Here is a 12,238-nt window from a genome sequence, read left to right on the forward strand (position 1 = left end):
GAACATGCTGGAGGACTCACACTTCCTGATTCCAAAACTTGTACAAACTACAGTAATCCAAATAGCATGTGCTGGCATAAAGTATATAGACCAATGGAATAGAGTAGACAGCCCAGAAATAAACCTCATATACAAGATTAAATGATTTTTGACAAGGGTGCCAAGACCATTCAATGGGGGAAAGGACAGTCTTTTCAACAAATGGTGCTGGGAAAACTAGATATCCACATGCAAAAGAATGTAGTTGGACTCTTCCCCTATACCATATACAAAAATAAACTTAAAATGAATCAAAGATCTAAATGTAAATTATAAAACTCTTAGAAGAAAACGGGGAAAGTTTCATGACTGGATTTGGTGATGATTTCTTGGATATGATACTAAAAGCACAGACAACAAAAGAAAAAATAGATAAATTAGACTTCATCAAAATTCACAACTTTTGGGCATCAAATTCACTATCAAGAGAATGAAATAAATCACCCAAAGAATGGAAGAAAATATTTGCAAATTGCATATCTAATAAGGGATTAATATCCAGAATTAACCAAACAACCCAATTCAAAAATGGGCAAAGGACTTGAATAAACTCTTCTCCAAAGAAGATAGACAAATGGCAAGAAGTACATGAAAAGATACTCAACATTACTAATCATTAGGGAAATGTGAATCAAACCACAATGAGGTACCCCTTCACATCCATTAGGCTGGCTATTACCAAAAAACAGAACACAAGTGTTGGTGAGGATGTGGAAGAATTGGAACCCTTCTGCATTCCTGGTGGGAATGTAAAAAGGTGCAGCTGATATAGAAAACAGTATGGCAGTTCACCCCAAAATTAAATATAGAATTACCATACGATCCAGCAATTCCACTTCTGGATATATATCTAAAAGAATCAAAAGCAGGGACTCGCACAGATATTTATATACCTATCTTCATAGTAGCATCACCCATAGTAGCCAAAAGGTGACAGCAGCCCAAATGTCCGTTGACACATCGATAAACTATATATATATATATACATATATATATACATATATAGAGAGAGAGAGAAAGAGAGAGAGAGAGAGACATAGATTATATATATATATAGATAATAATATATATGTATAATATTGTAAAATTATTCAGTCTTAAAAAGGATAAAATTCTGTTACGTGCTACAGTGTAGATGAACCTTGCAGACACTATGCTAAATGAAACAAGGAAGACACAATGGGATGTAATTCCCACTGTATGATTCCACTTACATAAGGATCTAGAGTAGTCACATTCATAGAGATGGAAAGCAAAATAGTGATCACTAGGGGCCGAGGGGAGGAGGAAGTGGTGAGTTATTTAATGGGTGCAGAGTTTGATTTTGGGATGATGAAAATTCTGGAGATGGGTTGGAATGATGGTTGCACAATGTGAATGTAGTTAATGCCACTGATTTCTACACTTAAAAATGGTTAAAATGGTAAATTTTATATTATGTATATTTTATCACAATAAAAAAATTAAAGGCTGGGTGGGGCTTGGAACAAGAGAAGTCTATGTAAGGAACCCATACTGCCATACAAGCTTCCCTGTCACTTGGGCCATATGACCCAGCAGATACGGTGTTGAAGTATCTGTGATAGGTTAGGGATACTATATGAAGCCTTTGGTAACCCTCTATAATTGCATCTTCGCAGGATTTCAGGATTTGGGAGCAAATCTGTGTCATCTTCTCTATATAACTATTATTTCCCTTTTGAGAAATTCTTCTGACTTACTACTGGGTCCTAGTAGAAACTGAATGCTTGATCATAAACTATCAAATTACCTTGTGACCTGAGCAGCCCATAAGATACTAAATGTATTCTGATACACCAAACCATAAAGTCGGTTATGTCTAGCAGCACTCCATTATTAAATGGAAATGGTATACATGAGGTCAGGCTCCAGCGGGTCTTTCAAGGCATAAGCAATTGTTTGAACAAGTGGCCCAGATGCCCATCACTGCTATTTCCACTACACTGCCTCCTCTCTCTCAACTTTCATCTAAGGCATCATGCGGAGCCCCCTATGTCCTGTTGAGTGACAGAAGAAAAATATTCGGGACAGACTTACAGATATTTCTGTGTTCTATGGTGCAGAAAATGGGTACCGACAGCACTATGGCCACTCTTTGGGATGGTCCTGAAGGTGGTGAAGGGAAATACTTCATGTTGGAGCAGGGTACATGGTTGTTCATTTTGTCTGAAGAGAGATTGCCAGATGTATGGATCATACTGATTCATGGGCAGTGTCTGACCATTTGGCTGGACGGTCTGGAACTTGGAAGGAATGTGATTAGAAAATTGGTGAGAAGGAGGTCTGGGGAAAGGGTATATGTGGATAGATTGAATGGTCAGAGAGTGTGAAGATATTTGTGTCTCCTGTGATTCCAAAGAGGAATCTCACTAGAAGATGATCATCATAATCAGGGGGATGAGTGGATATATTCTGTGTCAGTCAGCTTTTTCCCCATCTACCCTTGTCCCTGCCCAATAAACTCATGAATAAAGTGGCCATGGTGGCAGGATAGAGGTTAGAGGTGGGCTCAGCAGCATGGATTTTCACTTAACAAGGCCAATTTAGCCACAGCTATTACTAAGTGTCCAACTTGCCAACAGCAGAGTCTAAGGCTAAGCTTCCATTTCCTGGAGGTATCCACCAGCCATCAGGTACATTGCACTGGGCCACTTCTTTTTATGGAAGGGGGCAGCCCTTTCATCTCACTGAATAGATACTTATTCTGGAAATGAATTTCCTTCCCTGCTTGCAATGCTTCTGTCAAAACCACCATGTACTTACAAAATGTTTTAGTCACCATCATGCTATTCCACACAGCATTAGTTTTAACCAAGAAATTCAATTTACAGCAAATAAAGGCAGCAATGAATTTATACTTATAGTATTCACTGGTCTTATTATGTTGCCTATTACCCTGAAGTAGTTGGCCTGATAGGATGATCAAATGGCCTTTTTCTTTTTGTTGTGACAAAAATTTACTATCTTAACCATTTAAAAGTGTACAATTCAGTGGCATTAAGTACATTCACAATGTTGTGCAACCATCACCACTATCTAGTTTCAGAACTTGTTCGTCACTCCAAGAGGAAACTCCACATCCATTAAGCAGTCACTCCCCATTCCTCTCTCTCCCCAACCCCTGGCAGCCACTAATTGGCTTTAGGTCTCTATGGTTTGCCCATTCTGGATATTTTATATAAATGGAATCATACAATATATAGGCTTTTCTATCTGGCTTCTTTCATGTAGCAGGTTTTCAGCATTAGAATGGCCTTTTGAAAACTCAGTAATCGCTCCATCTGTGTGGCAACATCTTACGTGTCTAGGATAATATTCTCCAGGTTTTGGCATTGTTCTAAATCTAAATATATATCTGTGGTCCAGGGATCAATGGACAGGGCTGGGAGTGGATCTTCTCATGTTTACCCCTAGTGAATCATGCAAAATTTTGCTCCCAATCCTGCAACTTTGGGATCTCCTGGTCCAGAGGTCTTAGTTCCCAAAGAAGAGTGCTTCCACCAGGGTACACAGCAAGAGTCCAATTAAACTAGAAGTTGTGATTGCCGCTTGGCCATTTTGGGATCCTCATGCTATTTAACCACCATGCAAAGAAGGGGGTTACTCAACTGCCTGGGGTGATGGATCCTGACTATTAAGCAGATTTTGAGTTGCTGCTACACAATGGAAGAAGGGAGGAATATGCCTGGAATGCAGGAGATTCTTTGGAGGTGCCTCTTAGTACTTAGTACTTCCATGCTCTGTCATATGAATCAATGGAAAACTACAACTCAATAGAAGTGCAACCTCTAATGGCCCAGATCCTTCAGGAATGAAGGTTTGGGCTGCCCCACAAGACAAGGTATCATTATCAGCTGAGATGCTTGCTGAAGGCAAAGGGGATATGGAATGGGTAATGGAAGAGAAATTAGTTATGAACAGTAATTATGATCATGTTGCCAGTTGCAGATACAAGGATTCTAATAGTTATGAGCGTTTTTTTCCTCATTTTTATGAATATATTTGTGTATATATCAACCAATGATTTTCCTTTATCCCTCTCCCATTCCCCTAAGATGTGTTAATAGTGGATAACCTTATAACTTAGTATTTAAGCTACAGGATATTGAAGGTATACTGTGACTCTTCAAGAACATCACTCAAAGACTCAATCCTCTTTTGGGGAGGGAGGGAGCTGTTTTGGGTTTTATGAGAGAGAATTGCATCATATGAGTAGAAGCATGATTTTGCTATGGTCTTTATTTGAAAATGAAATAGGATGAAAAAAAGTTTGTATGGACATTGACGAAAGTTGGACTGGGGTGGTTTTGTGCTATCAACTTAGCTAACCTGGAACTACATTTCCCAGAATGCTCTTCCTCTTATGGTTTTGGTTTTGGTTGGCCACAATAGAAATCTGCAAAAGATTTAAGAAGTGGAAGTGAAGCATCAGCCATTACACTTGGAAGGTCCATGCAGAGTCTCAGGCATCACTAAGATTTTGCATATGATCTACTGACTCACCTCATTTGTAAGGGGCAGCAGTAGGGCCCACAGCTCCTCCAGCTTCTCTGCATTTTGGAGGAGGCACATGTGCCGCAAATGTCTCTTCTCCTTCCCCTCCCTCTCTCCTGTCTCTCACCTTCTCTCCTATTGGTTCTGTTCTTCTGGAAAACTCTAACACACTCCCCAATTTAGTAAAGAACACTGAAAACCGTTGAAGTTCTGGTCTTGAGATACCACATGGTGTGGTGGAAATGCATGGTTCTGAGCTCACACAGAACAGAGTTGGGTGGCACAAATGACTTTTGGTCTTGGAACCTAATTCCTCATCTGTAGAACTAGGATGAAATTTTTACTGATGTGGCTACTGTGTAGGGTTATACATTCTATGTAGAAGACCTACCATGACTCACAGTGGGTGCATAGAAAATGTTATCTCCCCTCTTTGCTGAAGGAAGATGCATTGTTTAGTTAGTGCCCTGAGTGTTATTAAAGGATTTAAGTGAACTGAGTCTCTTAGATGTCATTAAATGTGATAGTTATTTGGCATATACTGTCTAACATCACACCGATATCACCTTCTGGGTGGTTAGATGTACAGATTCAAACATTATTTGAAGTTAGTTTGCCACTTATCTGTGTAAGATCTAGGGCAAGTTATGTTTCCCTGAGCCTAGTTTCAATTTAGATACTACTATTACCTCATGGGGTTCTGTCAGAGGTAAATAGGAGAAAGTGCTCGGCTTAATCACAAGCATACAGTTGATGCTCACTACATCTACTAGATGTTGTCAGAGTAACTAGGGTTTCAAAGATGAGTTGGGTCAGTTGTTGCACTAAAAGAGAGCTTACCACCTAGCGAAGACAAAATCCATGAAACCACAGTGGAAGATGTATTTCTTTTGATAGTAGAGAGCAGACAAGCAGGAAAATACCCAGAGGGGAGGTAGAACGTTTTAAGCGATACAATAGAAATAGATGCCACAGAAAGATGATGAAAGGTCCTGCAGACTTTCCTTGATTTATGGGATCAGGAGCATTTGATACCTGATGTCATCAGTAATGGCTATGCACTACTGTCAAAGACCTGCCACCTTGCCAGTGGCTAGTCATAGCAAATAAGTGAAAGGATGGTGCCCTGAGAGAAGAGCCATGTCAACAATTTTGCCAGCAGGGGAGGCTTGTTCACGCTGACGTCCCAGAGACTGGAAAGCATTTGAAACAAAGGGTTGCAACCGAAAAGCTTTGACAGTTCGAGGAGAGATGTGACAAAGTGAACCTGCAAATTACATATCCAGCTTACAAACCGGGTCCCGAGCTCTTTACTTTCTCCTGCTTTCTGAAAATCAAAGGCAACAAACCAAAACTTCTGGTAAAAGGGCATGCGGTCTCCTCTTTTCCTTTGTCTTCTTAATATCATCCTTTCTCATTTTTTCCAGTGCATACTCTCCCTTCTTTTCTCTCAGTCTCGGTGTTTTCCCTCCACCCCCTCACCCCTCCTCACTCCCGCATTCTCGGCTCCCGGCTTCGCCCCTCGGCCCGGGACAGCCCCAGGGCTCGCACCTGCCGGGGGAGCGCCCGAGCCCGGCCCCAAGGGACTGGCAGTGACGTAGCAGGGAGGACGGTGCCCGCGCGGCCCTCTGACGTCACTGCCGCAACGGTCCCGAGCGAAGCCCAAGAATGGGAATTCAAGGAGGGAAACACGGCGGTGACCCCGCGGCAGGGCCGAGTGCCGCGAGCGCCGCGTGCTTTGGGTTTCTGGGGTCGGCTGGCCGGAACCACGCGTCGCGCGCAGACTGAGCCCATCCCACCCCCTCAGCGCGCCTGAGCGCAAGAATTTAGCGATAAGGGGAATGTCCCCAGACGGTGGGGCGTCGTGCGCACGCGCCCTGGGCGGAGGGAAGATAGGGGAGAGAGCTGGAGGAGTTTGCGAGATGTGCTTGGTGGGAAGGAGGGCGGTGTGGCGGGGGAAAGCGACAGAGCCCCAGCGTACGGCACACGGGAACGACGGCTCAGCCCTCCGCCGCTCACCCGTCTCACTGGGCGTTGCGGCGGCGCGGGGCCTGCGGCGCGGCGTCGTGACGTCACGGTGGCGGCGGCCGTGGTTGGCGCAGGGTCCGCGGCTGCAAAGTGTGAATTACGCCGGGCTCGCGCCGGCGGCGGAGTGAAGTCAGGCTCCGGGGAAGGGGAGGGGCAGCACGGCGGCGGCGGCCCGAGCTGGTGGCTGGTCCCGAGCCCCGCGCGCCCTGGGTCTCGCCGCTGGCTCCAGCCGTGTTTTCTTGCACCGCTTGGCTCTGTCCTTGCTCCGCTCCTGCTCGCCCGTCCCCGGACCCAGTCCTCCCGGCCGAAGAGCCCTGGGGCGGCGGGGTTCCCCCTCCGACTTTGCCTGTGCTGCCCCCGTTTGCACCCCGGAGCCGGGCGCGCGCCGGTTCTCGTAACTGTCGCCGCTGCCGCCGCAGCGCCTTCTCGCCGGCGTCCCGGGCGGAGGGTGGGGGTAGGGGAAGCGTGAGCGCGGCTTCCCGGCCCGGGGTCGGCGCCCGCTCGCCCTGCCCCCGCCTCGGCCCGGCGCCCCCGAGCCGCGGCCCCTTCCCAGCGCAGGGGCCGGCGGCCGCGGCAGGGCGGGCGCCGCGCGGGGGCAGGGCGGGCGTATTCAATGGAAGTATGTTACCAGCTGCCGGTGCTGCCCCTGGACAGGCCGGTCCCCCAGCACGTCCTCAGCCGCCGAGGAGCCATCAGCTTCAGCTCCAGCTCCGCGCTCTTCGGCTGCCCCAATCCCCGGCAGCTCTCGCAGGTAATCGCCGCCACCAGGGGCCCGCACTTGGGGGCTTCTCTCTTTTGTTTCCCTCTTCCCATCCGGCTTCATCTCCGCGACATCCCCAGTCCTCGCCGTTCCCCCCAGACCTAGCACTGCCTATTGTTCGGGGGTGTCTATGCTGGCCCTGGATTCCAGAGCCTTTTCTTTATCCTCGGGGCTGTACACCCTCAGTCTCCGGCCTCCTCAGACCCCCACCGGCCGGGCACGGGGAGCCCTTCAGACGCTCCCCGGGCCCGCCCCCTCCGGGCTCAGCAGTTTGAGCCTCGGGAATGACTTTGTCTTCCTCCCTTTCTCGACGTCTCGGTCTGGAAGTTGGGCCTCTCTCCCTGAGTTGTGGCCCTGGGCACACCTGTGCCCCGCTTCTCCTCTGCCCCACCTGTGCCGGGTTCGCGCCTCGCCGCCCCCGGCTCCCGCGCGCCCCGCAGTGCTCGGACGGTCCCGCGATCCTCTGAACAAAAGGCCGGTTCCCCATTGCTGTTCTCCCGTCTCCTTCGCTTTTGTGCTTGGACCCTAAGTGGTATCAGAGACAGGTATCGAGTGCACTTCCATGAAGCTTCGGTTTCTGCAAAGTTGATAGCCAGGAATCAGTTTTGTTTTTAATTTGGTAAAGAGATTTTAGGAGAGAAACTACTGATGAGTGCTCACAGGAAGACTGTTTTGAATGGTCCAATACCAGTTGCTCCTGAGAATTTCGTTTCTTGCTATGGTGATGCTGTTGGCCCAACTCCCTAGTTCTGGCTGATTTTGATTGCCAGATTTAAAATAGGGAGGCAAAAAGAATTTTGTTTACATTTAAACTGAGTGCCCTCCATTTCTGCTGCCTGACTGTTACATGTTCGCGATCACTTTTTAATTCAAATACATTTATTTTTCTTATTGGTTAGGATTACTGTCTTTTATGGGAGTATATTTTCTCTCTGCAATTATATTGTAAATATCTTGAGCCCGGTCTGTATTTTTTTTTGTTTTTTTTACAGGTAGTGTGGATGGCACCTAGTAGAGATTTTGCTTATTAATAAGTGTGTCCAGTAAATATTTGTCATTTGCTTCTTTGCCAAAATTGTTTAAAACAAGAGCCTGTATTTGGGTTTCTCTCTGAATTGTTTTTATTTAAAATCAGACTTCTTTCGCAGGACAAGGTGGTATACTAATGAGGTCAAAGCCAACTTGTAAAAATTACTATAATGTTAAGTAACATTTTAAATAATGGTGCATTGTTATTTTGAAAGGTCCATGATCTGCCTTTATAGTACTGCTAAAAGCATTTTCAGGTTCCATAATTAATGATGAAGAGATATTAATGCACTGCTGAAAAAGATTTTTAATGGTAGTAACTTTTTTCACTTGGAAGTATTGTTTTACTTTCTTAGATCAGCAGGCATGTGACGAATACCCATTTCCACGTTCAGTCTAAATAAGAAGGGCAATCACTAATCATTTATAAAATTATAGAATACTAATAAAGTTACTTGTGCTCCCTGAGGAGAAAATGAATGAGAAGGGAGATCCCCAGGGCGTTGAAACAAGTAGGGCTGATGCCAGGGGTGTTACCTGATGTCTTAATTAATCCACAGAGACCAATTTTAAGCCCCACTCCTTCTTGACTCATTTTCTAGCCTTAGGTTTAAATGGGTAAGGGAATTTTAAAAATATGATGGTGGCCGATAAAGCAAATATCATAGTCACACCATATTTTACTAACTCTTAGGACTTGCCAAAAATTTCTTTACCCCAAAGTGAGGTATATAGGAACTTCTGAATATTTGGATGGAAATTTCCTGAATTAACACTGTTTGTAGTCAACATTGCTCAACATTAAAATGATGGTAAACTTACCACAATGCTGAAGTGGGTATCATTTAATACTAAAGCATATGTTGACAATGATTTCTTTAGGGCTAGTTGGGAATTTGTAGTAGTAGAAAAAGAGGTAGAAAATCTTGGAATCTTATTCAGCGCTCAGTAAAATAATTTGGTTAAAGCAAAAGCTTTCTTTATCCTTGCATCTTTAGTTCGTAAGTCTAAAGCTACAGAAATTATAAAAAGTTTAGGTGGTTTCGTAGTTTCATTTAAAAGACTCTAAAAAACTCTGTTTTTCTTTTTTTTAGGCACAGTGTAGAACAGTTATTTTTATTAGAGTTTTTCTGTTTTAAAATATGTTCAAAACTAGCAACTCTTCAGTTCTTTATTTTCACTATTATATTGGAGTCCAGCTCATAGTAGGTATATAATAAATGTTTGTTGAATAAGAGAATAGGTAATGAAGTTCCCTCTGAACATTAACTTTAAACAATGAAAACTGTCAGGACTTTCATCAGGGTATAGCAGTAACTCATTTATCCAAAACTTGGTTTGAAACTTGGAACTGCAGACTTTAACGGATTTGGGAAATAAGCAGAAGACTGAGCAACCAAAATAGATTTGGAGATCCTCTCAAAGCCTGTGTGTTTTAAGCAAAATTCGGCAAACTCGTTTTCCAAGTCGCAGCAAATTTGAAGGGGGGGATGGGAAGTAACCTAAGTCAGGTTCACACTGATAGCAGCAGAAGTTGACCGCGACACACCAAAAGCCAGGGATCAGAAGAAAAACTCTTCAAGCCAACAACTTTCAAAAAGGCACCCTAGGGACATAGAGTTTAGGGACTCGAGTGTTGTACAACAAAGTAATTATTAGTCAAAATAATGTTTAATAGAGTCTGTTTGTAAAAGTTGAAAGATTTGTACTGGTTTCTTAAATTTTTGTTTTTTAAGAAGATCTCCATGGCAAACACTTTAAGTGTTGGTGCTTAAATGGACAAGTATGAGTTATCTGGAAAATTCATTTATGTGGAACCAACTCTCCCAAGGATGCCAGCTAAATGAGACGTTAACTTTTTGTTTTAAACCAGGTCGTGTACTACTTTCTTAAATAGTTAACACCAATTTTGGATTATTTAAAAAATTAGGGTAATAAAAGAAGCTTGGTTTTGCCATTTTGGGTTATCTATTGTTGATAGCTGAGTTTAAAGATTTATCTTGGAGAATAAAGTTCTGATTTGGAAAAAAATGTTGTCAGAGCAGAAACTGTCTTGTTCTCTCCTGTGCCTACAGTGCTTTGCATAGGAAGGTACACAGAGACTGTGGAAGATGAGTTAGCGTATTGATGGCACGCCAAAGCACTGCACTCAGGTTATTTCAATGGGATTTTCAGTGCACTGGAAACAAATTTTATTTGGGTTAGAAATTTGAGGTTTAATTTAAAAAATTTATCATAAACCTATGATATGTATTATTGAAAAAAATCTTGGGATCTAACTTGTAAACATATGCTTTTAATACCATAATAAGCTAAATTTGATTTCTAATTTAGCATCTGTGTCTTTTTTTTTTTTAATAGACCTTATGTCTTTAGAGCAGTTTTAAGTTCATGGCTCAACTGAGTGGAAGGTACAGAGATTTCCCATATACCTCCTGACCCCGTGCATGCATAGCCTCCCCCAATTATCAACACCCCCCATCACAGCAGTTCATTTGTTCCAATTGCTGAAACCTCCATTGACGCATCATTATCACCCAGAGTCCATAGTTTACATTAGGGTTCACTCTTGGTGTCTTTTTTTTTTAAAGTATAGAAACTATTCCACAAATATTTACTGAACATTTTCTGTGAATGAGGCTCCTTGTGTTAGGTGCTGAGAAAATGTAAAGAATTAGTAATTAAAAAAAAAAATCACTTGTGAGCCTGCCAACCTAACCAGGTTTTTCTTTGATTCATTACCTTCCTTATACATAAACATTTTTCACCTGTAGTCATAGTATACCTCTCTCTTGTCTTTAGCAATGTTCTTAGTATATGGTAAATCGTCAAGATCCTATATGTGCCCACAGAGTTCAAAGCCCCTTGGATAAAAGTCACTGGTAGGGAAAATAGTATGATTATATGTGATGTAATTTTTGTATTGGAATTATCAAGCTCTAATGAGACAACAGGAAGGTATACCTAAATTTCCTGGGTAAATCAGGGGAAGCCTCTCATAGTAGTTGTGGCTTAGGCCAAGGCCTGAGGGTTGAGTAGACATTTCTGGATAAATGAGTGCATGTAGGAGGAGGAGGAGAGAGGATGGCTTAGGCAGCTGTATAGACCAGCACTATCCAATAGGACTTTTTATGGTGATGGGAATGTCCTCTGCAGTATCCAATATGATAGTCACTGCTGTATGTAGCTAGATGAGCACTTGAAATGTGGCTAGTTTGAGGAACTGAACTTTAAATTCAGTTTGATTTAAATAGCTACATAGGCCTAGTGGCTACTGTACTGTCAGAGCAGATGTATAGTCTCACTTAACGATCATTTGTAGTGATCTCATGTTGATCTATCAGTGACAGATTCTCTGAATGTTGAACATTAGTGTTATTTTCAGGTTTTTGCTGTTGTATGCAAAACTTCATTTGATACCTTCATGCATGTTTGATAAAGTCTTTAGAATGGAATCACTAGATTAGGTCAAGAGGTAAGAACATTTTTTTGCTTTCTGAGAAGTCTGTCCTTTTATAGTACTAACGTGAACGATCATCTCTCTTTCATCTCCAATCATGTTATTAGATTATAACAATATATGATTAATAAACATTTTTTACAAACATTTTACTACTTTAGCAGATACACTGTGATACCCTGGGTTTGTTTTAACTTGCAGTAAGCAAGAGTGAACGCTTTGTAAAGTATTTTTTGTGCATTTGCATTTCCTCTCTTGTAAAATTTCATTTGCATATCCCGTACTCATTTATAAGAGCTCTCATCTATTCAGTAAATGTGCGTTGTTCCAAATTACTGTTAGCATAGTATGCTTCTTCATAAATCTGCCTACAGAAGCCACTACAGGGGATAGTATGAATGCAGTGG

The 12,238-nt window shown here is 42.9% G+C and overlaps 1 protein-coding gene across 6 annotated transcripts in view; it reads left to right on the plus strand.

Moving 5' to 3' along the window:
• The first annotated feature begins 6,645 nt into the window (after positions 1 to 6,645).
• Positions 6,646 to 12,238, plus strand: part of PDE7A (phosphodiesterase 7A) — a 124,307-nt gene continuing 118,714 nt past the window's right edge. The window contains exons 1-2 of one of the 6 annotated variants that reach the window (XM_070631575.1): positions 6,646 to 7,030; positions 7,182 to 7,333. In XM_070631575.1, coding sequence (XP_070487676.1) covers positions 7,196 to 7,333 — 138 coding nt within the window. In that variant the 5' untranslated portion in view covers positions 6,646 to 7,030; positions 7,182 to 7,195. Of the gene's footprint in view, positions 7,334 to 12,238 lie in introns of all 6 variants that reach the window. The other 5 variants (XM_070631574.1, XR_011543379.1, XM_070631576.1 and 2 more) reach the window with 5 other exon arrangements.

This window comes from Equus przewalskii, chromosome 8 (assembly GCF_037783145.1).
Source record: "Equus przewalskii isolate Varuska chromosome 8, EquPr2, whole genome shotgun sequence".
NCBI lineage: Eukaryota > Metazoa > Chordata > Mammalia > Perissodactyla > Equidae > Equus > Equus przewalskii.